At 40.3% G+C, this 26,251-nt stretch overlaps 2 protein-coding genes across 22 annotated transcripts in view; one reads left to right on the top strand and one right to left on the bottom strand.

The window, feature by feature from the left end:
• Window positions 1-26,251, top strand: part of FGGY (FGGY carbohydrate kinase domain containing) — a 444,024-nt gene that overhangs the window by 315,260 nt on the left and 102,513 nt on the right. For all 21 annotated transcript variants that reach the window (XM_017961925.3, XM_017961936.3, XM_017961918.2 and 18 more), the window contains one exon: window positions 11,799-11,946. In XM_017961925.3, coding sequence (XP_017817414.2) covers window positions 11,799-11,946 — 148 coding nt within the window. The remainder of the gene's footprint in view (window positions 1-11,798; window positions 11,947-26,251) is intronic.
• On the bottom strand, window positions 3,782-8,115 carry LOC108587209 (DPH3 homolog). Its single transcript, XM_017961966.3, has one exon. The coding sequence runs from the start codon at window positions 6,727-6,729 to the stop codon at window positions 6,481-6,483; it is 249 nt and encodes an 82-aa protein (XP_017817455.1). The 5' UTR covers window positions 6,730-8,115; the 3' UTR covers window positions 3,782-6,480.

The raw sequence follows: 26,251 nt of genomic DNA on the forward strand, positions 1-26,251 counted from the left end.
CTAGTTACTTAACCTCTTTATGCCTGTCTCTTCATCTGTAAAACTGAAGATAATAACTGATACGGAGTGATTTCTAGAATATTTTGAAGCAAGCCAAGTGCAAAAAAGTATTTACAATATACTCCCTTTCATGTGAAAAGAAAGACATAAGAAAATAAATGTGTATCTATTCATTTTTGCAAAAGACATACAGGAAGTGGCTAGGCGCGGTGACTCACTCCTGTAATCCTAGCACCTTGGGAGGCCGAGGCAGGCAGATCATGAGGTCAGAGTTCCAGACCAGCCTGGCCAACATGGTGAAACCCCATCTCTACTAAAAATACAAAAGTTAGCTGGACGTGGTGGTATGTGGCTATAATCCAGCGGCTCGGGAGGTTGAGGCAGGAGAATTGCTCAAACCCAGGAGTTGGAGGTTGCAGTGAGCAGAGATTGCGCCATTGCACTCCAGCCTGGGCAATAAGTGAGACTCCATCTCAAAAAAAAAAAAAAAAAAAAAAAACCGGAAGTTTAAACCAGAAAATAATAAGATTAGTTACCTACAGGGGGTAGGTAGGAATAGGGTAGAAAGAATGTGGGAATGGGACCATGGTAGTAGGAAGAAATGACACTTCTCTGAGTATACCTTTTTATATAACTATAACTCTTAGAATCATTGTGATGCCTCATGTCCCTGATACCCCGATAAATAGATGATAGATAGATAGCCAGGATATGTGTGTATGCTGGCGTGGGCAAAATGAAATGCACACAGTAAAAACTGAAACTCCTGTATTACAAACGGGGTTGGGAAAAGAAAAGAACAGAACCTAAGTAACTTTGGGAAATAATATTTTAACTATATGCCATATGGCTAAAGAAAAAAATAACCATCCATAAATATTATATTCTAATTGGTAAATTTGTTTTTCATAGGTATATATGTTAGCTATAGTGACAACTCTTTATGTGTATGCTACAGTTGAGCGAAGAAATCAATATATTGTGGATAATGAGAGCCAGGTTCCTCACAAATGGGAAAAGGAAAAGGTTAGAATGAACCTTATGGTTTCAGTATCAACTTAGGATTTTATAAATATATATATATATACACACACACACACACACATATATATACACACACACACACAGCTGGATATAAATATAAGTAAATATAGATACGTATATTCATGCGTGAATATACATGCATATGCTCCCTAGCTCTGTCTGCTGAGATGGCCTGGAAGCAATGGCCCAATAGTAGCAATGTGTGTACCTAGCTCACAGGTACTGGATTCTAAGTACCATTCTCCCTCCCATTTCTCCAATGAAAGTAATCAGGACTTCTTAGAAAGATGGCTGAGTCTGTGCTGGGGCAGTAAAATTATGGTGCCAGAAAGAAAGAAGTTACTCAACAAGGGATTGTTAAAGTACATTGGAACCAGCTTTAAGAATCTCTCAGTGGCCTATTTAGGATAAAATAAACAGTAATAGCATAAAATAAGTCCATAAGTAAATAACTCCATAAGTAAATTACTGAAGAAGGAAATAAACGAGGAAGAAATGACAGGTCTTCCTCTTCACTGTCAGGACAGTAGCCTTACAATTAATAAATGTAGAAGAAATCATGGAAATAGAAAATCATCATTAGGTAAACACTACACCGATAAATGTTGTAGGCAAGAATTATAAATGAATGCTAAAATTAGTGAGTAAAAGTGGGAAGCAGGATATTTTCATAAACCCAGAGGATTTCAGCACAAGATACTAATTAAGATGAAGAGGAAAATAATAACTTTCCAGTAGTATCTAAGTATGGCAGACACCACCTTACCCAAGTGACAAAAATTAACAACACCAGCAATAACATGTTGTGATGTCACGTATCTCCTTTTGTGATGCACCAATAAGGATACAACATCATTTCTGCCATGTTCTTGCCCAAGATGATTAAACTCAGTGTAAACATGGGAAGCATCAGGCAAACCTCGATTGACATCCCACAAAGCTATTAGCCAGTTTGCTCCAAAGGAAAATTAAGAAACCTAAATACTGAAGAACTGTCCTAGATTGGAGGAGACTTAGGGAGGTACCACAGCTATAAGCAATATATAATCATGGATTCAACTCTGGACCAGAAAAAGGACATTGGTGGAGGAAAACTGCTGAAATTCAAATAGAGATTAACAGTATTGTTATTTATGGTAATTTCTTAGGTGATGAGTAAAAGCGAACTCTGTCTACCATTTTTGTAACTTGTGTAAATCTAAAATTATTTTGAAATAAAAACTTTAAAAAAATAATAAATGAATGAATTTTCATGCTGATAATGCTTAGTTGTCAGGCAGTTTAAGTAAAGTAAGATACTTTTTATAGAATTATCAGAGAAACCCAGGTAGCTAGCACAGGACAAAAGAGAAATAGTCTAAGGTGGCCGCTAATAGACTCTGAAGCCAAATTGCCTTTGCCTCAGCTTTGCCCCTTATTCACTTTGTGTGTCTGGGCTATTTACTTAACCTCTGTGCCTTAGTACCTCACTGTAAAGGGAATAATAGTAAACATTTCATGAAGTTGTTGAGAAAATTAAATGAATTAGAATAGTGAGTGACACAGAGTGATGATTAAGAGTCAAGCTGTAATAGGTGTTCAACTAAAAAATGGTAATGATAAAAGTAATTGTTGGGGAACATCACACACCGGGGCCTGTCGTGGGGTGAGGGAATGGGAGAGGGATAGCATTAGGAGAAATACCTAATGTAAATGATGAGTTAATGGGTACAGCACACCAACATGGCACATGTATACATATGTAACAAACCTGCACGTTGTGCACATGTCCCCTAGAACTTAAAGTATAATAAAAAATGAATAAATAAATGATGGTTGTAGTTAGTATATTAGACATTTCCATTCCACTAAGTGACTTACATTCTGATAGGATCAGCACACCTACACAGAGCAGAATAAATGCATACTGTACTAAAATATAAGTAGTGCGTTATCAGGGTGTGTAGAAAAGGAGGACTGATCTTGACAAGGAGTTTGAGAAAAGCTTCATAGGCATTCCCTTTTAGGAGTCTTTAGTCACATTGCCCTTGCAATTAGTCATTAATTACAATTACCATTGAGAGGGATTATGTCACATAACCCTATCAACTAGCATATTAGTTGGCATAGAGACCATATAACCTAGAAAAGGGATTCCTAATTTCAGATCATCAATGAACCTCTTGAAATTATGTATTGTTTTGCTGATTACATAATTCTGCGTGTATTTCTGTGAAGGGGGCCCTAACAGTCAATATTTTCTTAAAGGGATTAAGCATTTATAAACCACTAAGCCAAAGAAAATAACACTAGATTTATAGTTTGGAGACCTGGATTCAAATCTCAGCTCCAACGTGTATCATTGTGTGAAACCCATTTTCCTCATTGTAACATAGGATAGTAATGGAGAATCAGCCCGAGACACCTCTCAGGATTTATTTTGAGTTTAGAAGAGGTAATATATTTGACGGGGCTTTGTAAACTGAATTATGACAATGATGATGACCACTACTACTCTATTAGTCCATTCTTGCACTGCTGTGAAGAAATACCTTAGACTAGGTAATTTATAAAGGAAAGCGGTTTAATTGACTCAGTTCTTTAGGCTGGGGAGGCATCAGGAAACTTACAATCATGGTGGAAAGGGAAACAAACACATCCTTCTTCACATGGCAGCAAAAGAGAGAAGTGCTGAGCAAAAGGAGGAAAAGCCCCTTATGAAACCATCAGATCTTGTGAGAAGTCACTATCACAAGAACAGCATGAGGGTAACCACCCCCATAATTCAGTTGCCTCCCACCAGGTACCTCCCATAACACATGGGGATTATGGGAACTACAATTCAAGATGAGATTTCGTGGGGACACAGCGAAACCATGTCAACTACTATTATTACTACTAATGATTGTAAGAGGAGGAAGTTTTGGTGGTGGCTGATCTGGGTTCAAGCTGCAGACGTCAGTCATTCATACCCTGCCTGCCTTCTTATGGAAAGCATGGAGGAATAGCAAGGACAGGGACTGGGAATTAGAGGCCTTGGGTTCTTGTACCTGTTCTACTCTGAATGTCTCAATGACTACTAGATTCTTCATCTGTAAATTACAATTCTACTACCCTACTTCCTTCATTTTACAGTCATTAATAGGATGAAAGCAGGTCACTGGAATGTCTATATGTGAACATTTTAGTGTGTAACACAAACTTAGTGAATATTTGGTTTTGCAATGACATACTCAAAACTTCCAGAACTTTCTTCTATAGATGAACTTCATTTGAGTAGCTTCTATTGCAAATCATAATAAAAAGAAGGAAGAATTTATGGATTAGCATGCAGACTCAGAGAAACAACAGTATAGGGTGGTTCAGAAGCAGCAACTTATAGAATTCAGTGGTGGAGTCAGAACTGGATTTAAATCCCACCTCTTTTCGCATAACTTCATAGCCACTTCCAGCTACTTCCCTGTATTTGTCCTTCTGTTTAGAGTGGAGTTTCTCCAAAGTATCGCCTATACTCTTGGTCTCTACTTCCCCACCTTCTACTCCTTCCTTGCCCGCTCCAGTTTGAATTCTGTCACCATCAGCCCTCAGAAACATTTCATATTAAGCTTGTCAGTGACCTCTATTTTGCTAAGTCCATAGGATGTTTTTTTATTCCCCTTTCTTGAGTTCTCAGCAGCATGGGACATCATTGATCACTTTTTCCTCCTTTTAACATTCTCTTTCCTTGACTTTCTGTCACCCCCTCTGTTTTCTTCCTACATCTCTGATTCCTCCTTCCTAACCTGCTTTTCTTGAGTTTAGAGTTTTTTTTCTTGACCATTAACATTAATGTTTATCATAGCTAGCTTCCTGGCCCTCTTCTCTCTTTGCCATCTCTTCCAAGATGATCTCAGCTATGCTCTTGACTTCATTCCTGTCTATATTTTGATGACTCTTTTATGACCAGCCCAGATACTTAGTAGGTATTCAGTAAATGTCAGTTCTGTTTCCTTCCACTTTTCTTTTATTGTCTTACAAAGGAAAGTGCATCTGTATCTTATTAGATCTATGAGTACAATATTCTAAAACTATGGGACCGTTTATACTTCAGGTCTTAGAAACAGGCATAGCTGTTCTTAAAATGAAGTTAGCTGTTTTGAAGGGAGGACAAATCCTTCTGAATCAGGAACGATGTGTCTCTTTTGCTGTAACTTGGGACTTTCTGAAAACAGCAATGCAGTTCACCCCTATCTCAGAGCTTAGGGTCAGCAAATCCTGTTTGAAACTGTGGAAACAAGTGTTGATAAACAGATTGAGTATTTTATACTCTTGATTTACAATAATCCTCTTAGGCCCCATCTCTGAAGAGAAGTGTTTTGCAAGCTTATAAATTAAGTAAACAAGAACTAGATGTGCCTGTACATGTAACTGGTAACCAAAGTTTCTCTTTATGTGGGGCCAAATTTGCAGATATTTCACTCTTTAGCAGAGATCACCTTATGTCGATCATAAATTTTGACTCTTTTCCTCTAAACTTGATTCTCTTAGAGGTTCTTAATTAACAGTGTCTCTGAATTAGGTTCTGGTGACGACAGGGTTTAGAGAACATTTTGGCATAATCCACAAGTGCTAGATTCAAGGTTGGCAGCAAAGCAAAAGTTAAAATCCAGGGTCTCTGGTTCATTTGTCTGATTATCTTTTGAGCATTTATGATACGTGAATGAACCAAGCAAACAAAGTCTTTCCTTTCATAAAAATATACACACACATACACATATATACATGTAGTACATACATGCAAATATGCATACTATATACATATACATCTATACATATATAGCCAGCCACTGATAAATACTCTAAGGAAAATTGTAGATAAATAAGGAGATATAGAACATTGGTTTCAAACTCCTTAAGATTGTCTTTGTTGTGCTGGTGCACATTTTTTCCTCAACCTTTCTTTTTTCCTACCTTCACTGAATTTTTCTGTTATTGCTCTGAGGACAGCTAATTTTTCTTGATCTGATTTATTCCTCAAACTTATTTTGCTTCGGTAATTCCCATAATCCCACTAAATACCAATTTCTTAAAATTCACGAGTCCTCTATATCGCGAATTTCAGATATATTTAAAGCTTCCCATTAAAGGCTGTGCAAATCCCCCTCAAGCAAAGAAAGGGGAAAAGGAGGACAAGAACTTTATTTTTTTTTTTTTTTACTGTTTTGAAATTATCTTCTTTTAAATTTAGATGGATCATTAAGAATGCTTCCAATTTAAGGTTCTAAGCACAAAATCCAGATATGTCGTGTTATGGACTTGCTTCCTGAAGATGAAATCAGCAGTTGATGGAAAGAATCCACACTCTCACAGAGCAGCAAATCACAAATGGTTGTCTCTGTGAAGCCAGTAGCTTTGCATTTGATATTTCTATCTGGGCTCATTTCCAACTGTTCAGGATTTGGATTCCTGAAGGCTTCTTCAGCACTTAACTAGTTCTATGTTGGCTAAAGGGGCTGGGACTGTTTCTGCACACACAAACGGATCTTTGTCATAAATCCCTTTTATAATGAGAGAGCAGCTAGGACACATTGACACGTCGTCCCCATTCTCCAAATCTTCCTTGGTGATGGAGAAGTTATCTCCACATGGGCAGGGATAGAAATATGTCTCTGAGTCCTCATCATGTTGGAAGTCCTCTATTTCCACCTCGTCATGAAACACTGCCATGGTCAGTGGGGGTCACCGAAGGAGTCATGCCCTGGCAGTCCGAGACCAGCTCTAGAGTCTAACTTCACCGGAGCTGGCCTGGGCTTGGCATCGACAAGAACATTTATTAAGAATTTGCATATGTTTGGCACTGTGCTTAGTGATAATAGTTTCACGTATATTATCTCATTTAATTGTAGATGAGGAAATGAGGATTATTGGGAGCTCTCAGACTTCACTTCTAAAAATTTTTCTCTCTTTCCATTCTGCTATTTTGTATTCGGAGTCCCCTTTTTGCCTTTATGGCTTTTTAAACCTTGGACCCTCATTCTGACAACGGGGGCATTGAGTCTGTCACTGAATATTTACTTAGCCTTCCCTGAGCTAGGGCAGTCAGTGTGATAATATTAACACCTTTCATCCCCTGTGGTATGCAAAGATAATCAGTAAATTCTTAATGGCTCTAAGTTCAGAAAGATTTCTTACAGAAATTAGTTGGATATTATTATGCGTTTCTTTGGCTTCTGTTTTGCATGCAAATAAAAGAAAGTGCTCGGGGCATTGGGGTCTTCTTTAGAAGACCAAGGGTCTGTGCTGATTTAGGACATAAATCCTCTTATTTTCTACCTCCCAACTGGTTACCAGTAGCTCAGCACAGTGCCTGGCATGGGGCATGTGTAGGGAGGTCATAAGATGCCTATTCCTTTTCCCAGTCCCCATATTCTCTATATTCCAGCATGTCTGGAAGGCTATGTCCATCTGAAGGGTTTTAGATAGGCATGGGAGTGATAATCAAAGATGCATTGTAGAAGAATCAATCAGGAAAGAGTACAGAAAGCCTGATTGGACATTCTTAGTTGACTTGTCTTTGGACATCTAAGAGGAGTCACTTAAAGAGTGGTCGGATACTTGACCTGGAACTCATAAGAGAGAAATGGACAGGAGTTAAGGTCATATATTTGGAAGTCCTCAGTACTAGGTGGTAACTAGAGCCGTGAGAAGAGGGTAGGATCAGCCAAGAGGAGATAAAGAGTAAGAAAATGGTCAAAAACAGTAGATCTCTGGAAGATGTCATATGTTTAATGAACAAGTGAAGAAGGAGAACCAGCCAAAGAGAAGGAAGGAAAATCAAGAGAGAATAGTGTTTCAGAAACAAGAGAACAAATGAGGAAGGAGTGGTCAAATGGTGTAAAATGCCCAAAATGGTTTATCGGCATTAACAACAAAGAGCATATTGTTCCTCATGGTGGGACCAGTTTCAGTAGAATGGAGCAGGCAGAATGCATAGTTTATTGGGTTAAGAAGTAAGGAACTAGGCTGGGCGCGGTGGCTTACACCTGTAATCCCAGCACTTTGGGAGGCCGAGATGGGCGGATCATGAGGTCAGGAGATCAAGACCATCCTGGCCAACATGGTGAAATCCCGACTCTACTAAAAATACAAAAAAAAATTAGCTGGACATGGTGGCATGCGCCTGTAGTCCTATCTACTCGGGAGTCTAAGGCAGGAGAATCACTTGAACCCAGGAGGCAGAGGTTTCGGTGAGCTGAGATCGCACCACTGCACTCCAGCCTAGCAACAGAGAGAGACTCCATCTCAAAAAAAAAAAAAAAAAAAAGAAGTAGTAAGGAACTAGACACAGACAATATGGAAGCTTCTTTTCTAAGACTTTCTCTTACTGCTATAAAGGGCACAAGTATATTTTGTTATACCATGTATTCTGATTTTTTGGTTTAAGAGTATGGCCACCATACTCTCTGGGCAGCCTGTGAACCCAAAGAATTAGGTGATTTATGGAGAGGGAGAGGACATGAGAGGTTTCCAGGATGCTGTCTGCGTTTAAGATTATAAGCAATAAGGTTCGAAAAAACATCTTCCTTGATTCTTGGATTTTTAAAAAACTAGAAATGAGTTTCTTATGATGGCAAAGAGGAGGAAACTATTTACTGATAAACCTGTCATTTTACAGTGCTCAGGGCTCTATGTTTGATCTTCATAGCAGGCTTTAAGTAGACAGTATTAGCTCCAATAGTAAAAAAGCAAATAGGCTCAGAGAGGGTTTGCCTACCTGATCATCCATCTGGTACGTGGTGAAGTCACTTTATGATTATTGAAACTATATTTTCTTCATGATACCCAAAGGGATGTGGACAGCAAAAATTTCTCCCTCTGAAACAGGAAAAATCAGCCTGGGGTTCATGAGAGAGAGGGAGAGCGGTCCACTTGGGATCACAGTTAATATGTGATTCCCTAGCTAGAAGAAGGTAGGCTGCCATTTGAGAAAGAATTGATAAAACATACAAAATGAAACAAAGTCAGAACCAAAAAAGGTTATCATGCAAGGTTAAAATTACGTGAATAATGATGTGTATTAGTTGGTTTAATGTCTTCCAAGTGCATTTCATTTTGAATGATATACTCAGATAGCACACATGGTAAGGTATAATTGAAAAAACATGTAGGGGAATGGCTGCATTCAAAGAATAAACATACAGCTGCAAGGAGGTTAGGAGTCAAAGGGGTAAGCATATGCCCCATCCCCCAGGGATCTCATTAGTGCATGAGTGGCCATATATGTAGAGGCTAAATGAATCTCACTGTTTGCAAAGACCTGCAGTAAATGAGACAATGACGAATCAATACTAATTAGCCCTATAGGTTCTTATTGACCCAGATGTCTGAAACCAAATGCCCTGCTCACAGATTCCTTGAGCGGCAGAATGAAAAGATTTATAGACATGTGTTTCCAAAAAAAACCTTGGCTTTAAGAGCAGTGGCTATTCTGAAGTGGAAAGTCGCAAGAATTAGTGCAGACTCTTGACTTCTGGCTAGAAAAGATGTTCTCGAGGCTTGTCTTGTGAATGTGATTCCCATTGGACCAGGAGCAGAGAGAGCGAAGAGATGGAGAACCAGGAGGTTATCATATTCACGTTCCCTGATGTGTTGTTCTGGCTCTACCTTATATGGAGGCTTCAGAGGATCCTTTCCTGAAGCCATAATAGAATCATTCTAAAACAGGATTTGAGTTTTTCAGGCTTTGATGAACAATTTCTGACCTAAGATACAGAGAGCCCATAGCTTCAGAATCACAAGGAGAAGGGTTTAAAGCTGGACTCAGACCTGTCTCTTCACCTCTTGAAGCATCTTCTCTGTAAAGGGATGTTAATGATACCTCCCCCACTGGGCAGTGCTGGGAGGTCTGGTGTATACTTAGGGAATGGCAGCTGGTGTTAACTGTAGTTGTTAAGCCTTTTCCCAGTAATATCTTATTCCTGCCAATATGATCTAAGAAAGAAGATTTTTGCAGATGAGAATGAGCTATTACAGCAAGAAGCAAATAAACTGTTGGTAGGTAGGGCAGTAGGGCTGCCCTCACCTCGACCCTAGCACACATCACACGCACTCATACACGCACATATACATGCATTCACATTGACACACTCAAGCTCACACAGAGCAGCTTTGCTTTTCTATATTTTTACATTGAATATTTACATCAACTTTTTGTTTAATAAAGGAGTTCTACTGATAAAGGGGTAAAAAGAAAATTTAAAAATCGCTGCTCTACTCATTGGTTTGTTTCCCTACACCAAGTACAGGAAACTTTTGGCAACTTCATGGGATCTATGGGGACACTCACCCAATCACAAATAGAACTAGAAATCGCTGAGCCTTCCTTCTAGAACACTTTTAAAATGCAAAACAAATAATGCCTTAGGTATCTTAGATATTAACCTCCTTTGGACATTGATTTCCTATACTTTTTTTTCTGCCATTATACAAGCCATGTTTTTAACCTTTAAAGAGATTTCCAAGGACCCCAGTGGGAAGTAGCACAGATGCCAACTGCTGCAATATCCACTTTCTTTTGAAATCATTGGTTCAGAACTTTTAGAAAGCAGCATCTTTTAAGAGGGAAAGGCTGACCAGCTTTAATCTTTGTGCCGTGTGGTGTGATTTAACCCAGCGAGGGAGGTGTTATTGAACCTATTTTATGAGTGGGAAAATTGGAGGTCAGAGAGGTTAAGTCACTGGCCCATTTTACCAAGCGAGGAGAGGTAGTGCCAAGATCTGAACCGAATAGTGCTCTCACACCCATCATCTTCTCTCCACTTCCTCTTCACCTGAACATGTAGAGAATGAAGGAGTTGGTCTGACTCCCTCATTCTACACATGAAGAAATGGAGACTTAAAAAGAAGAAAAAAGCCAGGCACGGTGGCTCACACCTATAATCCCAGCACTTTGGGAGGCCGAGGCGTGTGAATCACCTGAGGTCAGGAGTTTGACACTAGCCTGGCCAACATGGTGAAACCCCTACTAAAAGTACAAAAATTAGCTGGGCAGGGAGGCTGAGGCAGGAGAATCGCTTGAATCTGGGAGGCGGAGATTGCAGTGAGCCGAGATCACGCCATTGCACTTCCACCTGGGCAACAAGAGTGAAACTCTGTGTCAGAAAGAAAAAAAAAAAAGAAAAGAAAAAACGTACACAATGTCATCTGGTGGGTTTAGGTTGAAAATCAGGTCTCTAACTCCTGATCCTAACTGCATTTAAAACATTCAGTCACTTTCCTTAGCAAAATCCTATCCTGAGTCTGGGAACTTATATTTCTCTCCATTTATCAACTCATCATCATTATTACAATTAGGAATACTGATTTTAATAAATTATTGACATATGTACAATACTGTACAGTTTACAAAATACCATGCCTTCACATACATAATCTTCTTTGATCTTCACAATAACCCTATGAGGTAAGTTGGACAGGGATTATGATATCTGTTTTTACAGATGAGAAGAGGGTGGTTCAGAAAGTTTGAATAACTTTCTCATGGCCATGCACCTACTAAGAGTAAAGCCATTCCTGAATCCAGTCTTCTGACTCCAAACCTTTCTACTAGGATGGGCACCTTTCTTGGTGATACTACAGTGTGATTTGAGAGTACAGTGGGCTGGCTTCTCTGAAGCTTTTAGAAGCCTGCTTACCTTCCTGAAACTGATATGGAAGTACAAATGGTTTCTTTCTATCGAATGATTTGCTCCCTGACCCTATCCCCCTTTTAAAAATAAAATTCACTTCTCTTCCAGATGCCAGAGTGTATATGCATATCTGAACAGTCACCTGGATCTGATTAAGAAGGCTCAGCCTGTGGGTTTCCTTACTGTTGATTTACATGTTTGGCCAGATTTCCATGGCAACCGGTCTCCCTTAGCAGATCTGACACTAAAGGGTATGGTAAGTAACAGCTAGTCCTTGCACGTGGGTGAAGGCAGGCCAAAGGGCTACAAAGTTTGGAAGAAGCAAAGTGAGGAAAAAGGAAAAGAAAAAAATAAAACAGGCCAACAGCCGACTAGCTTTGTGCAGATGTATTACTGTTGCTGCTCCCTGGGATGAGGGGCTGAAAGTTTTCATTGTTTCTGAGCCAACCTTGAAAGCGTTAAAAGCAGCATTTCCTAGTTCAGCTACTGCTGCCTCTTTGTCCTGTGGAGTGGCTAAAAGTCATGCCTATGTAATTTTGGCATTTACATCAGTCTGTAAAGTCATATTTTCCAACTGCATCTTTAGGTTGCCCAGTAAATCAGTAGTAAATATTACCACCCATGGTCTTGCTGGCCGCAGCCACACATCTGCCTAGGCTCTGAGTCAGGGCTATTCAGAGTCTACACTAATATAGTTAGGATTTCAGATTAAACTTTGGTATAAGTGAATACAATTTATAACTTATGTTGGAGAATAAATCCTGCTGTTAGTGCCCTTTAGGGTCACTTCCTCTGTGGATATTCTAGGCCCTCCCAGAGGGGCCGGATGAACTTGGTGGGAGAGCTCTCAACCACCCCAGTTGAGATGTAAAAGTAACAACATCTTAGACACCAGGAGAATCATGTTTGAGGTGTGATGAAACAGGTTAAAGCTAGAGGAGGGGCCAGGTGAGGCCACAAATAAGAAAATAAGCCATGAATACAGGAACTAGGAAAATGTCGTAAAGCTGAGAAGGTGAGTGTGAAGTACGTTAAGGCAGAGTTCAGAATGGAGGCTGTAAACAAGGCAAGGCTTATGCAAAGGAAGCTGCGTAATAGTGGAGCAGGCCTGATGGAATCAAGAATTCAAGACGCAAACTACTACAGTTTTATGGTTAGTTTTATTGAGATTGTTTTAAATACTTTTATGATGCCAGCAGGAAGACCTGAACTTTATTTTCATTACCTAGCTGACATGATCAACTTCTATTACTAAAAGAGAGGCATGGTGAAAAGAAAAGAAAATTAGATATGGCAAAGGTTATGTTGATCTCGAGTCCATGAAGCATGCCTACACAACAAATCATGAGCTTGGTGTCCTTATTTATAGAGGCAGGAGAAGAATGTCCAGAGAGGGCCATGTGGCAACAGGCCGCAACTAGAAAGCCACACTTTCAGATAACCAACTCTGTCTGTAAACAGGGGGCAGGGGAAGAACACATTTCATCTGGGTACAGAAATAAGTGTCTTAATTAGAGACAAATATCTGAAGCCAAGCTAAATAGAGTTAGATACTTAAAATGTTGAAGCAGTTAAGAAGCTTGACCAGGGTTTTAAATGACCCCAAAATAAAGCAGTGTTGCATAGTAAAATGGTCATTGCTCTGGAGGTCATTTGTTGCTTTAGATAAAACTGACCTGAGGGGGCCTTCCCTCGCCAATGTCTGTCATACCCAAATTCAGTACCCAGCATGTCAGGCTTCATGTCTCCCAGTAGCTTTTATCCATTTCTTAAAACCAATCCTGACATCCAAGACCTAAGAATTATCATCAGAAGGATATTCTAATAAAGTTGACCCAGATGCAGAATGAAATTCCAAAGAAATCAATGGAATGTTCTGAAGAATTCTCATAACATGAGAATAAGTGTGTATGCACCAAAAGGAACTTCTTACATGGGGACATATGCCCAGTTGTATCTAAAAATCCTGGGTACGTTTACTTTTTTAAAAAGTTGTACGTTTGTTCACATACCTCATATATCACTTGATAGTTCTTGGCAATGATTTCCCTTTATAACTGTCCTTGGGTTACGCTACAATGGAATAGCTATCACTCCATGAATTTGCATCACAACACTGGAAGGAGAAGATGACCTAAATAAGATAGAAGGAAGGCAATTCTGAGCTAAATACTTCACCCCAAATCTCCTTCTTTCAGTCTAGTTTTGGAAAATATCAAAATAGTGACCCTGAAATTCTTCTGTTATCATGTTATATCCTTTTGCTGGAAACTATAATGATGCCTATCTCCAGCACTCATTCAGCAAATATTAATTGGGTCCCTAGTGTGTGCCAGGCACTGCTGTAGATATGAGTAAGGTGCAACAATACCTACCTTCATGGAGCATGTTTAAGGTTGGGGGTGGGGCAGTGCTTGAGAAAATGTTAATAGGATCTAGAATTGCAGGATAATTCCAATAAAGCAAGATCCATGTACAATTTCTTCTTTTGACTCCTAAAACGTTTCCCTGGACACATAGTAAGCTCTCAGTATATACTTATTTATAATTTATAGGCAATATGGAGATAATAAAGAGGTGATTTGTTGCTTTAGATAAAACAAACATATGAAGAATTTATAATACCAAATGAATTAAATGTCTACTGACACTGACTATCCATATGGTAAGTATTTAATACCAATATTAATATCCAAGTAAATAAAGATAAGCTCCCATTGTATCATAATTATGAGAATGTTTGTTCATCAAACAAATACAGGCCCTATTACAGTTGGTGGGGCATATGAGTAACTAGACACAATGCCAGCCCTCAGGAATATCACGAACTTTGGGAGGCAGACAGAATATATAAACAGGGAATGGAAAGGTGGTATTAAGCTCCAGGTGTCCTTCACTGTCCAGAGCTCTCCAGATGCATGGAAGACGATTGCCCAACCTGGTCCCAGCGGTCAGGAAAGCTCCAGACGGGAAGTAACATTGACACTGAGTGAAGCTGGGAAGGGGGTTTGAGGCCAAGGGAATCATAGTATGTGCAGTATTCTAGCGGGAACAGAGCATGGCATGAATGTCTACAATTTTGGCTCCTTGTATCATTGTCTAACCAATGATAGATTCCCTTTAACATTTTATCTTAATAATATAAAAAGAAAATGTTGTCTCGGAAAACCACTGGATATCTGTATATTCCTGCTTCGGCAGCGTTGCACTCTTCCAGTTCTCTACTCTCCCCTCAGGTGACTCTTTACTTGCATTGTTAAACATTTACCCATTCACTGTGTTTTTATTGAATACCTGCTGTGTGCAGGCCTATGCTAAACCCAGGTAAGACAGAGAAAAAAGAAAAGTACCTGTCCTAAGTTCACGTAAAAGTAGGGGAGGTAATTATTGTACATATGTGTATGTGTGTATATAATTATTTTACAGTGTGATCTCTAATAATCAGTGCAAGCTGAAGGAGCTCAGTACGTGTCTGACTTTGGAATTGTTTTCATGTGGCATTGGGCTGGCAAACCCTGATGCAGCCTTTTTCTACTTCTCTTGAAAATATTTGTAAAAATGCAAAAAAGTCATGAACTCATGCAGGCCTTAGGAATTAGGATGGTGTTCAACTAGGAAAACTAGAATTGATATTCCCAAAGAAAATCTGGGAGGATTTTCTAGAATTTAAATGATGAATGCAACTTGTTTGATAACATCATATATGACATAAGAACAAAGTCATGCGTGACCCACCATGGAAAGAATTTGGACCTTGCCACCTTCTGCTCCCTAGCATAAAAGCACAAGGTTCTTTTAAACCTAAAAACAGCACAGCTATCCCTCGACTTTACTGCTGATGGTTGGGTTTTTTGTTCTGTTTTTGGAAAGCAGCCAGGGAGTTTAAATTCCTAGATCCCCCTACGACCCTGTTCCCAGCCGCCCTTTCAGTTCATTCCATTTGAAAACTGCCAGCCCAAGAATCCACCCAAGCAGGAAGTGTGAATTAGGAGGAATGGTGATGGCTTGCATTCTAAGCATCTGTTAATGGGGCAGATGTAGGAAAAGCCTTGGTAGTTCTGTAAACTTGGGAGGAAGGGTGTAGTTTGCACTACTAGTTCTAGGCTTGGAAAGCCAGGAAGTGCTGATCTACCTCAGTCCAGCAAAGCTACAGAAAATAAAAACTGCTGTACTCTGTCTACTGGCATTTAGCTGTAGATCTGAAGAGACAAATTCAAGTATACAGTGAGTGGGGATAAGAGCAAATCACATGTGCTGTGTGCTGGGAAATACTGAACGTGTGTACCTGTCTAGTTAATGTTGAAAAATAATAACCCCATAGAAAAACCATTACATACAAAGAAAAAGAAATACCATTGTGAACACTTAAAGGAAAGCCCTCTTGAAAATTATTTACTACTGAAACCAAATGAAAATGTTAGAGAACTTTGTGATATATTCAATACAATATTTTTAATTTTTTTTTTTAAGAGACAGGATCTTGCTCTCTGTCACTCAGACTGGAATGCAGTGGTGCAGTGGCCTAATCAGAGCCCACTGTAACCTTGGACTTCTGAACTCAAGCAATCCTCCCATCTCAGCCTCCCAAGTAGCTAAGACTACACAGACACATGTCAGCATGCCCAGCTAATTTTTAAAAATTTTTTTGTAGAGATGGGGTCTCACTGTGTTGCCAACGCTGGTCTCAAACACCTGGGCTCAAGCCATCTTCCCACTTCAGTCTCCCAAAGTGTTGAGATTATAGGCATGAACCACTGTTCCCAGCCAGAATTTTTGTTTCAAGGTATATCTCTATGAAATAGGCCAGAAACTTATTAGGAAAGAATGAGTTAAGATGAAAGGACAATGGAATGAGAAGAAAGGGGAAATGGCAAAGACCACAAGACAACTAAAAATGCAATCAAAGAATTAAAACCTACATTGAAGGCAATAGGGAGTATAATTTTCACTGAAGAAAATAAGATCAAGGCTGTCATAAGACATAGCATGTGTTTTCAATTTACTCTATAGGAAAAACATTTTGAGGATAGGAGCGACAGCTTATTTGCTTTTTAAAATCTCAACAGTTCTTAGGTCAGAAGCTGGCACCAAATAATTGCCTTATGGTCAAACAGTTCTTTTAATCACTGTTCGCCAAATGAGGAATGAACAGTGACCTGCTCAAGGTTGCAAAGCCAAGAAGTGGCAGAGCTTGCCTTTTAGGATATGCACCCCATCCTTTTAGGATACAAACTCTGGACTTTGCAAAACGCGTGAAGGACTATTAAGAAAGGGAGTTTCAACATGCATTATACATGGTTTCATAGTGAACTATGTTCCTTAAGCTAGTCCTTGCTCCTCTGTTCTTCTGACCACCAACCTTGTGGCTTATCCTCCCACTTTTACCCTAACCATGGTCTTTGGATTTAAACTCTGACCCTGTCTCTTCTCAGTAAGGTACTAGTTTCCTTCCTACCCTCACTGACTCAGATTTCAAAACAAATAGCCACTTGCAGTTTGACCTGGTCCTAATGCCTTCCACACTAGGTGCCTACCTTCATAAGTAGGAACAGGACATAACCCAGGAATCTCTTCCTTATGCTTCATAGTATCATTTCCTTTTTGTTCTGGTAACAATTGACTCCTATCATGTGACTAGCTGTCTCATTTTTCTTTTGATGATACAATATCAGCCTGAAGCACTGGACTAAAGAGAGGTGGAGGAGGTGGGGGATGAGCAGCCTAACAGCATGGTTGGACTAAGTACCCCACTATGTAAACATTTCTCTTTTCCAGTTGATAAACGAAGCACAGAAAGGTGAGGGCTGCAATATGGTTATTTAAAAGAAGCAGAAGCTTAGGTAATAACAGTCAGTCTCAAAACAGTAAGTGCTGATGATTTTAGGTTCATTAAAAACAAGACAGACCCCCCCCCCCAAAAAAAAAATTGCTTACTTTTAAAGTAAGAAAATGACATGGTCACACATAAAGGTAGATGAATATAGGCTGGGCTTGGTGGCTCACACCTGTAATCCCAGCACTTTGGGAGGCCAAGGCGGGTGGATCATGAGGTCAAGAGATCGAGACCATCCTGGCCAACATGGCGAAACCCCATCTCTACGAAAAATTCAAAAAATTGGCTGGGCGTGGTGGCACACGCCTGTGGTCCCAGCTACTCAGGAGGCTGAGGCAGGAGAGTCCCTTGAACCCGGGAGGCAGAGGTTGCAGTGGGCTGAGATCGCGCCACTGCACTCCAGTCTGGCGAGAGAATGAGACTTCATCTCAAAAAAAAAAAAAAAAAAGTTGAAAATAAATACTCACCATCAGGAATGGTTGCATGTTTTAGGGATTTTTTTTTTTTTCTTGGTGGTTGTTTTTATTTTAAATGTTTTGTTGGATGGTTTTTACCACTGCAAAGCAGTAAAGAGGACTCAGGTTTTGAAATCGGACTTATGTTTGAACTTGTCTTGAAGATATACCAGTGTATGACCTTTGGCGGGTTAACTCTGTGCAGCTGATCTGCCCACAAGGAAGCAAGAGTGACCCAGGCTTCTTTGCAGGGTCGCTGTCAGCGCCAGACGGCAGGTGTTGGCACAATGGACAGACAGCACAGTAATGCCCTTGAATTGGCAGCTCCTGCTTGGTGGCCTTTACTTGCACATTAAGAGATGGCCAACAGGAATCCTGTGTGGCTTTTGAACCATGAGCAGCCAGCCATAGGCCTCCCACTTTGGCCCCAGAACTGACTGGACTCACCAGCCCAAACAGCCAGCCAAAGAAGCCCACTAGTCCCTTGGTCCTTGCAGAAAGCAAGTTTCATATAGGTCTTGAGATTGATCTTCTTTGTTCAAGTCCTTGGCCCTCAGTTTCCTCATCAGTACAATAGGAAACTCAAATTTGGTGCACCTTATGGAATAGCTAGTGTTATAGGAATTCTGGAAGAGTCCTTGCCTTCTCATATATATGAGCAGTTTCTATTCACAAAAAAATGGCATGGCCTTTGTTTTGTGGTGTTTGGAATTTTGAAAAATTATTTTCCTGAAATAACCACTCAACAAAGCAAATGACCTTGGAGACATATCAGGCCCCGAAAACACACCAAATGCACCCTATTCACCATTGGTTGAAACGTATTTTCTCGCTTCATGTTAAAAGTAACTAACTACCCAGAACAAAAATTGATTTTCTGCTTCTTTGAAGAGCTGTGACTTCTAACATCAGAGCGTGTGCTACTCAAACTGCTGGAGAGGTTGAGTGCTGCTCCAACAACTCTTCAAAGCAAGCACAGAGATAGTGTGTATGTGGAAAACCAGGAGAGTCAGGGAGGAAGCACTGGGAGATCTTAGCCAGTTCCCAAGGGAATGAATCCCAGCTAGCTGTAGGCATCGCTAAACAGATCCAGATGTGGAAGGAGTCACCAACTCAGGGTATCTGCAAGAGTCAAGAGAAAGCAGAGGTTGCACCCCTGTGACTTTTCTGATAGGGAGATGGATGATAGAGCTGGAAGCTCATGAGCTAACTGAAGTAGCTTTCAAGTTATAAGCTTTCATTTATAAGCTTTCATTTATAAGCTTTGGAAACACATGGACTCTGATATGAGTTTGTGGATGTTTTCGCTGTTATTTAACGCTGATTTATTCAGCCTTTGTTTTTTTTAACGTATTTTTGCTTATGAAAAATCAAATCCTGTAACAAAGCTTAATATTCTCAGTGTCTTTAACTGGTTTTCTGATTACATATATATAATCACAATACCAAACTGGTGTACAAATTGGTCACAAATTTTACTGAAGATATATATATATATGTTTTACTGAACAAATATAGTTTTTATTTGTGTATTTATATATAAATTTACATATTTATATTTTATTTAAAATATATACTTTACTGAAAAAATATATATATTTTACTGAAGTGACTAATTTGCCAGCTGGTGTTGTGATTTTTCATAGATACCATTTTTCAGGCACCTGATGCACCAGGCATCATGGTAGATGCTTTACATGTATCATCAACAACCTTCACAACAACCCTGCAAGACAATGTTGTCGTCCCATTTAAAAGAAGAGAGAAACCGAGGCTCAGGGAGTTTAAGTAGCTTACCCACAGGAGAAAACTGGAACCAGTCAATTCAAACCTGGGTCAATGACATTCTTTGGGGAAAAAGAAAAATAAAAAAACTAGATCTTTGTCATTGTTGTTGTTTTCATTGCTTCTGCTTTGTTTTTAATGTGCCTGGCATCTTCCTTTTTCATTTAAAAAGTCATTTTAATGACTTTTTAAATTCTATCACAGAATCAGACTTTCCTTTCTTACTGCTCCTTTATCTTTCCTATATACACTAAACAACAGGTAAAACCACGGAATGGACTACGGGCAGGAGTGTTTCCCAAGGTCATATGGCATGATAAAAGATTGAGGGGCGAATCAGGTGGAATCTACTGGGAAGGTCCAAGACAAAACAACACAAAGGAACTAAGGCCAGAGGACCAAGGATAGAGTCCATGATGTATAATCTTGGTGTGCAGATCCAAGACAGGGTTAGACAACAGCAAGTACAGGCCAGAAGAGTTGTACAGAGCAGCTTTGAGAAACAGTGTATGAGCGTATCAAAATGGCTTAGACTTAAACACCTCAGAAGCAAGGCAAAGTGTGAAGGGCCTCATGCTTTGGGTAAACAGCAAACAAAGTAGTCTTATGTGGTGTAGAATTCACCAATAGAGTAAGGTCATGAGGGGCAGTGTCCATCCATCATTTTTGCTTGCTATAATAAATTACACAAATCTGGTGGCTTAAATTTATTCTTCCACAGTTCTGCAGGTCAGAAATCTAGGTTGATTCTGCTGGTTCCTCTGTAACCAAAGAAAGTGTTCACAAGGCCAAAATCAAAGGTTTTTATTGGAAGGTTCTGGGGAAAATCTGCTTCCACACTCATTCAAGTGGTTGACCTAATTTAGTCCCATGCAGTTGTAGGACTGAGGTCCCTGTGTCCATGCTAAAGGTCAGCCAGTGGGCCTTCTCAGCTTTCAGAGGCCTCCTGCATTTCTGGGCCTGTCACCCCTGCCTCCATCTTTAAAGCCCGCAATGATGGGTCAAATCTCTCCCATGCTTTGAACCACTCTGATTTCTATTTCTGCTTCATCTCTCCTGTCCTCCTCTCATACTGCGTCTCTTAACTGACTCCTCTGCCTTTCTCTTCTGCTTTTTTTTTTTTCTTTTTTTTTTTAAGACGGAGTCTCGCTCTGTCGCCCAGGCTGGAGTGCGGTGGTGCAATCTCGGCTCACTGCAAGCTCCGACTCCCGGCTTCACGCCATTCTCCTGCCTCAGCCTCCCAAGTAGCTGGGACTACAGGCGCCCACCATACCTGGCTAATTTTTTGTATTTTTAGTAGAGACAGGGTTTCACCATGTTACCAGGATAGTCTCGATCGCCTGACCTCGTGATCCGCCCACCTCTGCTTCCCAAAGTGGTGGGATTACAGGCATGAACCACCGCACCTGGCCTCTCTTCTGCTTGTAAGAGCTCATGTAATTACCCTGGACCCAACCAGATAATCCAAGATAATCTCCCTATTTTAAGGTCATCTGGCTATTAAATAATTTTATCTGCCCAGTTCCTTTACAACAGGGCCTCAGTTAGTGTTTGATTGAATAACCAGGGTACAGAATATTGAGGGGACATGTTTAAGATTCTGCTTACAGCATTGTGGTAGCACAGTCATCTGCATTTCTCAAATGTGGATGGGATGTAGGCAATGCCAAGTGTTAGCCTAGATTCCAGACACTTACTGAAACCTCTAAATATTTTTGGGAAGATTTGTCCCCCTTTCTCTTCCAAGCCGGTGATTATCTCAGACCTGTCCTCCAATGTCCTCCTCCCTCCAGAGGCTTCCTATAAATCTTTCTGTGATCCTCCTCATTGCCTTTTCCATCAGCTCCACCTTCATTATTGACTGAGCAAACAGAGCATTTCTCCCTCTCCATTGTGTTCTGGAAAGCTTTCAGTGAATCCCCCCGAGCCTTGGATACCCCCATCAAGCTCTGATCACCATAGAAAAATCTCAGGACTTGTGAATCCCATTTTCTTGTCTTTTGTAATCTTTGGAGATCCCTTGGGAAACTATTTTTAAGCCTTTTTTTTTTTTTCTTATTTGTGTATATAATCAATTCCTTTAACAACTAGGTAGGAAAAAATTTAATTGCTAATATGTTTATTGATAATCTCAACTATTTTAGAACCTATGAACCTATAATTTATAATACCAAGGTTTAGAGCAGTCATTTCCACAATTTATTGTGCATTGGGACCGTGGTAAAATGCAAATTGCTGGTTCAGTAAATCTAGAGTAGGATCCCAGGAAACCTACACTGGACTAGGATCCCAGGAAAGAGGTTCAGTAAATCTAGAGTAGGATCCCTGGAAACCTACACTGGACTAGGATCCCAGGAAAGAGTTGAGGGGAGATGCAGTAGTTTAGACAGCTACTAAGTTGCCAGATTTAAGCCGAAGTCCATGGTGGACAGTGACCATCTGTCTCTTCTTTTTACAATGAATGGAAGTGTGTAGATTGATAAGTACTAAGGCTTCCTCAAGGAGTTCTTGCAAGAGTCCCCCCACTCTGTGTCCCTGGGCACTCAGGGGCTTCTCCATACTCCTGCATGCCTGTACCTTTAACATTATGGTCCCAGTGCTGATGATCAACTTCTGCCCTGGCTTCCCTACACTGAACAGTCACTAGTCTCCAGTGGCCCTCATTCATATCCTCAGTAGTACCCATAGCATAATGAAGGGCATACGTTATTCCCATATCCCAATAAATGAATGGGATTGAGCCTTTCATGCAATTCAAGAGAAAGAGAATGAACACTTTTTAAGAGAAAGAGAAAGAAAATGAATTTACTTTATTTTTTTTATTTTACTTTACATTCTGGGATATATGTGAAGAACGTGCAGGTTTGTTACATAGTTATACATGTGCCATGGTGGTTTGCTGCACTTATCAACCTGTCATCTATGTTTTCAGCCCCGAATGCATTAGGTATTTGTCCTAATGCTCTCCCTCCCTTCCACCCCACTCCGCTACAGGCCCCAGTGTGTGATGTTCCCCTCCCTGTGTCCATGTGTTCTCATTGTTCAACTCCCACTTAGAGTGAGAACATGTGGTGTTTGGTTTTCTGTTCCTATGTTAGTTTGCTGAGGATGATGGTTTCCAGATTCATCCATGTCCGTGCAAAGGACATGATCTCATTCTTTTTTATGGCTCTGTAGTATTCCATGGTATATATGTGCCACATTAAGAAAATGAACATTTAAGTGCCACCTATGTGCACAGTTGGCACCATAAGAGTTACAGGAGTGTGTAGCTCTTGTAGACTCAGTACAGCTTACTGAAGAAAGTAATTCACTTTGCAAATGATACCTCATGTAATCCTCACAAAAATAATTTGAAGTATTATCCCTTTTTTTGCAGATGAAAAAATTGAGCTCATAGAGGTTACAAAATTCATATAGTGTCATGCAGCTAAATTAGAGAAAATGTCAATATTTAAACCCAGGTCCCTTCCTCTAAAGCTCTTTCTTTCTATTGGCATACACTTCTAACCTCACAGCTCCCAATATTTACATAAGTGCTTTATATTCATAATCTAGGAGGTTAAAATTAGGCAATGCAGTTACTTGCATTGTTTTGGCCATTGTATTTTCATATACCCAAATATTAATTATAAGCACTTTTTCTTACAGTTCTCTTCATTACACAGTAGCCAAAATAGATAAAATGTGCTTACCCTTGCAACTCTCCCATCGGGCTTCCCTACACATTTGTCTGTCTCGCCCAAACATTCAAAATAGGGACAGGGACATCAATAAACACACTCCTTCTACTCATGCTTCCTCTCTACTTCCTCTTAATGGAACCGTTGAGCCTCCAGCTAGGGAATCAGTTCATCTGGTCTATCCTAGCGTTTCCAGACATTTCAAAGCTGTGCCTCCCCAGGACTTCTTTGGCACTCCCAGAGCACTGTCACCACCTCCCTTCCAAGACAGCTCCCCAAGGGTCCTTTGTAGCCTCTCAGGCAGTCTACGTGGCACCCCCTGCAAAGTTCCGTCATGGGTTGACTGGGCTGAGGTCCCTGGTATTTGAGAGAAAATTAAATGGTCTTAACGATCATCTGCATATCAGATGAGATGTCAAGGAAGCAAGGACCTCAGACCGCAGTGTCTTTGCACTTAAGAGATAAATATCTTTCACTAAGTCACATTTCAATACCATGACTCTAGGGTTAGTGGTGAGGGAATATTGGAAATGGTTGTGTGAGAACTCTGTTTGCTGCTTCCCTTTTGATACTGAATACCTTCTATATTACGATCCGTGCAATAAATCTCTTCTAGAATTTCTTCCCAGGAATAATTTTGTCTCCCTTCAAGGATAGTTATGTTTTATTTATCAGAAAAAAGCTATTTCACCCTCATATGTCCCTTTTTGCCATAGCTGCTAGCAAGCTCAGGATTTAAATTTAGTGCTCAATTACATTGATTATGTCATTTTCAGTTTCTGGGGAAAAAAATTATCCTCCCTTTTCTCCTCTATGATTTCTGAGCTCTGGAGGCACTGGAAATTTAGAAAAGGGTCCATGATATCTTTTTGCTTGAATACCAATGCTTTTTGGAAATTCTCCTGGATGTCTGTTGGTGATTAAGGAAGTTAAATCCAGCTATATCACACCCTTTCTTCTCTCTTATGGATTCTTACTAATTGAGAAGGATATCAGAACCCGTTACATTATCGGTATTATTACACAAGGCACTGGGGTTCCTAATAAATACTGTTGGGTAATGCATCTTATATACAAAGTCATATTTTACCCACACTTCTAGCACAAATTATCCAAATCTGGTCTTTAGGAGTCAGTCAGCCACACAGAGGATCATGGCTTAATCCACTTCCTATTGATGACCAGAGAGAGGAAGTCAAAGAGAGGCAGCCTCCTGGACAGGCTCTAGAACAGTACGCTAAGCCATGGCCCAGCAACTTCCCTAGGAGACCTAATAGCAGAGGTGCTGCTGAGGCCAGGCCAGTCCCGGAGAGACAGAGAAACCGTGTGTGAATCGCGTTCATGACTAGTGATCATTGCCTGGACCACCGTATGCCAGCATGGTGCAGGCAGCTCGCAGAAAGTGTTCAGCTCAGGGGTGCTCAGCTCATGACTGGTGTTCATGACTAGTAATCATTGCCAGGACCACTGCATGCCTGCATGGTGCAGGCAGCTCACAGAAAGTGTTCAGCTCAGGGGGCTATGACCAGGCTGAAATCCTGCTTACTCTGCACCTTTTTATAATTCATTCTTCCAGATGGGGTGCCTTTTTCAAGTTCACACAAAGGCTCTATATGAGCTACAGGAACCTTTCCTTTTACCCTGTTCTCATAAAAGCCACTTTTCTAGATGAGAAAGGGTAAGTTTAGGGATGGGGGAGGGCAGCTGGGAGCATGGAGCAAGTGACTAAAAGTGTTCTTCCAGTATTCTTTTCTCTTGGGGCATGGTCTCTTCCTCTCTGATTGTGGGAGGAGCCGAGGCAGTGAACTTTGTCCACCTATAATTGTAGAATGTAACAAAGAAGGATAGGACCTAAGAAGAGAAAGTGGTATCTAAAAGGAGAAAAGAAGCATTGAATTGTCACTGGTTCACAGTTCACAGTGCTGAGTGAATTGTCACTCAGCAAATATTAACTTAGTGCTTACTATGTTCCAGGCACAGCACTGGGCATTAGAGTTTTGGTGAGTAAGACAAAGACCATCAGGACACCTACATTCTGGTGTCCATTCTCTGTGTTCCCTTAGGCACATTATTTCCTCACTGTGAAATGAAGTTCTATAATGTCAGCATGGTTCATGTTCTCTCTGAGTTCCAGAATTCTTACCATATGCTTAGGTCTCTGGGAAACTTTGTGAAGGATGTTCTTTCACAGTTAATGGCTTAGGATGACGTAGCCCCAGAGTTTTTCTCGTGTGTCTCATTTTAATTTTCTATCTTCTTGTGTATTAAAAAATCAAAGCCATCATTCTAATCTGATTGCCCAATTATTTGCCAAGAAAAACTGTCAGCAGGTAGCTCTACTGAATGTAGGAATCCCCGCATCAACAGACTTAGATAAATAATTCAGCATAGCTGGAGCACAGGATACAGAGCAAGGAAGGACAAGAGTAAACACTGGAGAAGAAGCAAGGGCGAGCCCAGAAAGAAGCACACGAGACAGTGAAGGCATTTCTACTGTGAAATGAGGGCAATGGGGAGAATGTTTTACAGGGAGTAACATGATCAGATTTGCATTTAAGAACAGTCGGTCTAGCTCCAGTGTGGAAAGGAGCACAATTAGAAACAGTGAGATTTCCTCAGGGCCTCTGTCAGCAATTAGGAAGGACATAATGGTGGCTTGAATTAAGGAAGTGAATGACAGTGAGGATCAAGAAAAGGAGATGCATTCAAAAGAGATTTGGGAGATCAAACATATAAGACTTGGAGATGGCTTAAATATGGGAAGACGGGGAGGTCAAGAAAGATGGCTTTTGGCCAGGCGCAGTG

Source organism: Papio anubis, chromosome 1 (genome assembly GCF_008728515.1).
Source record: "Papio anubis isolate 15944 chromosome 1, Panubis1.0, whole genome shotgun sequence".
Taxonomy (NCBI): Eukaryota; Metazoa; Chordata; class Mammalia; order Primates; family Cercopithecidae; genus Papio; species Papio anubis.

Excerpts from the sequence above, each read along its gene's own strand:
- LOC108587209 (XM_017961966.3), bottom strand. The coding sequence starts at position 6,729 with ATGGCAGTGTTTCATGACGAGGTGGAAATAGAGGACTTCCAACATGAT.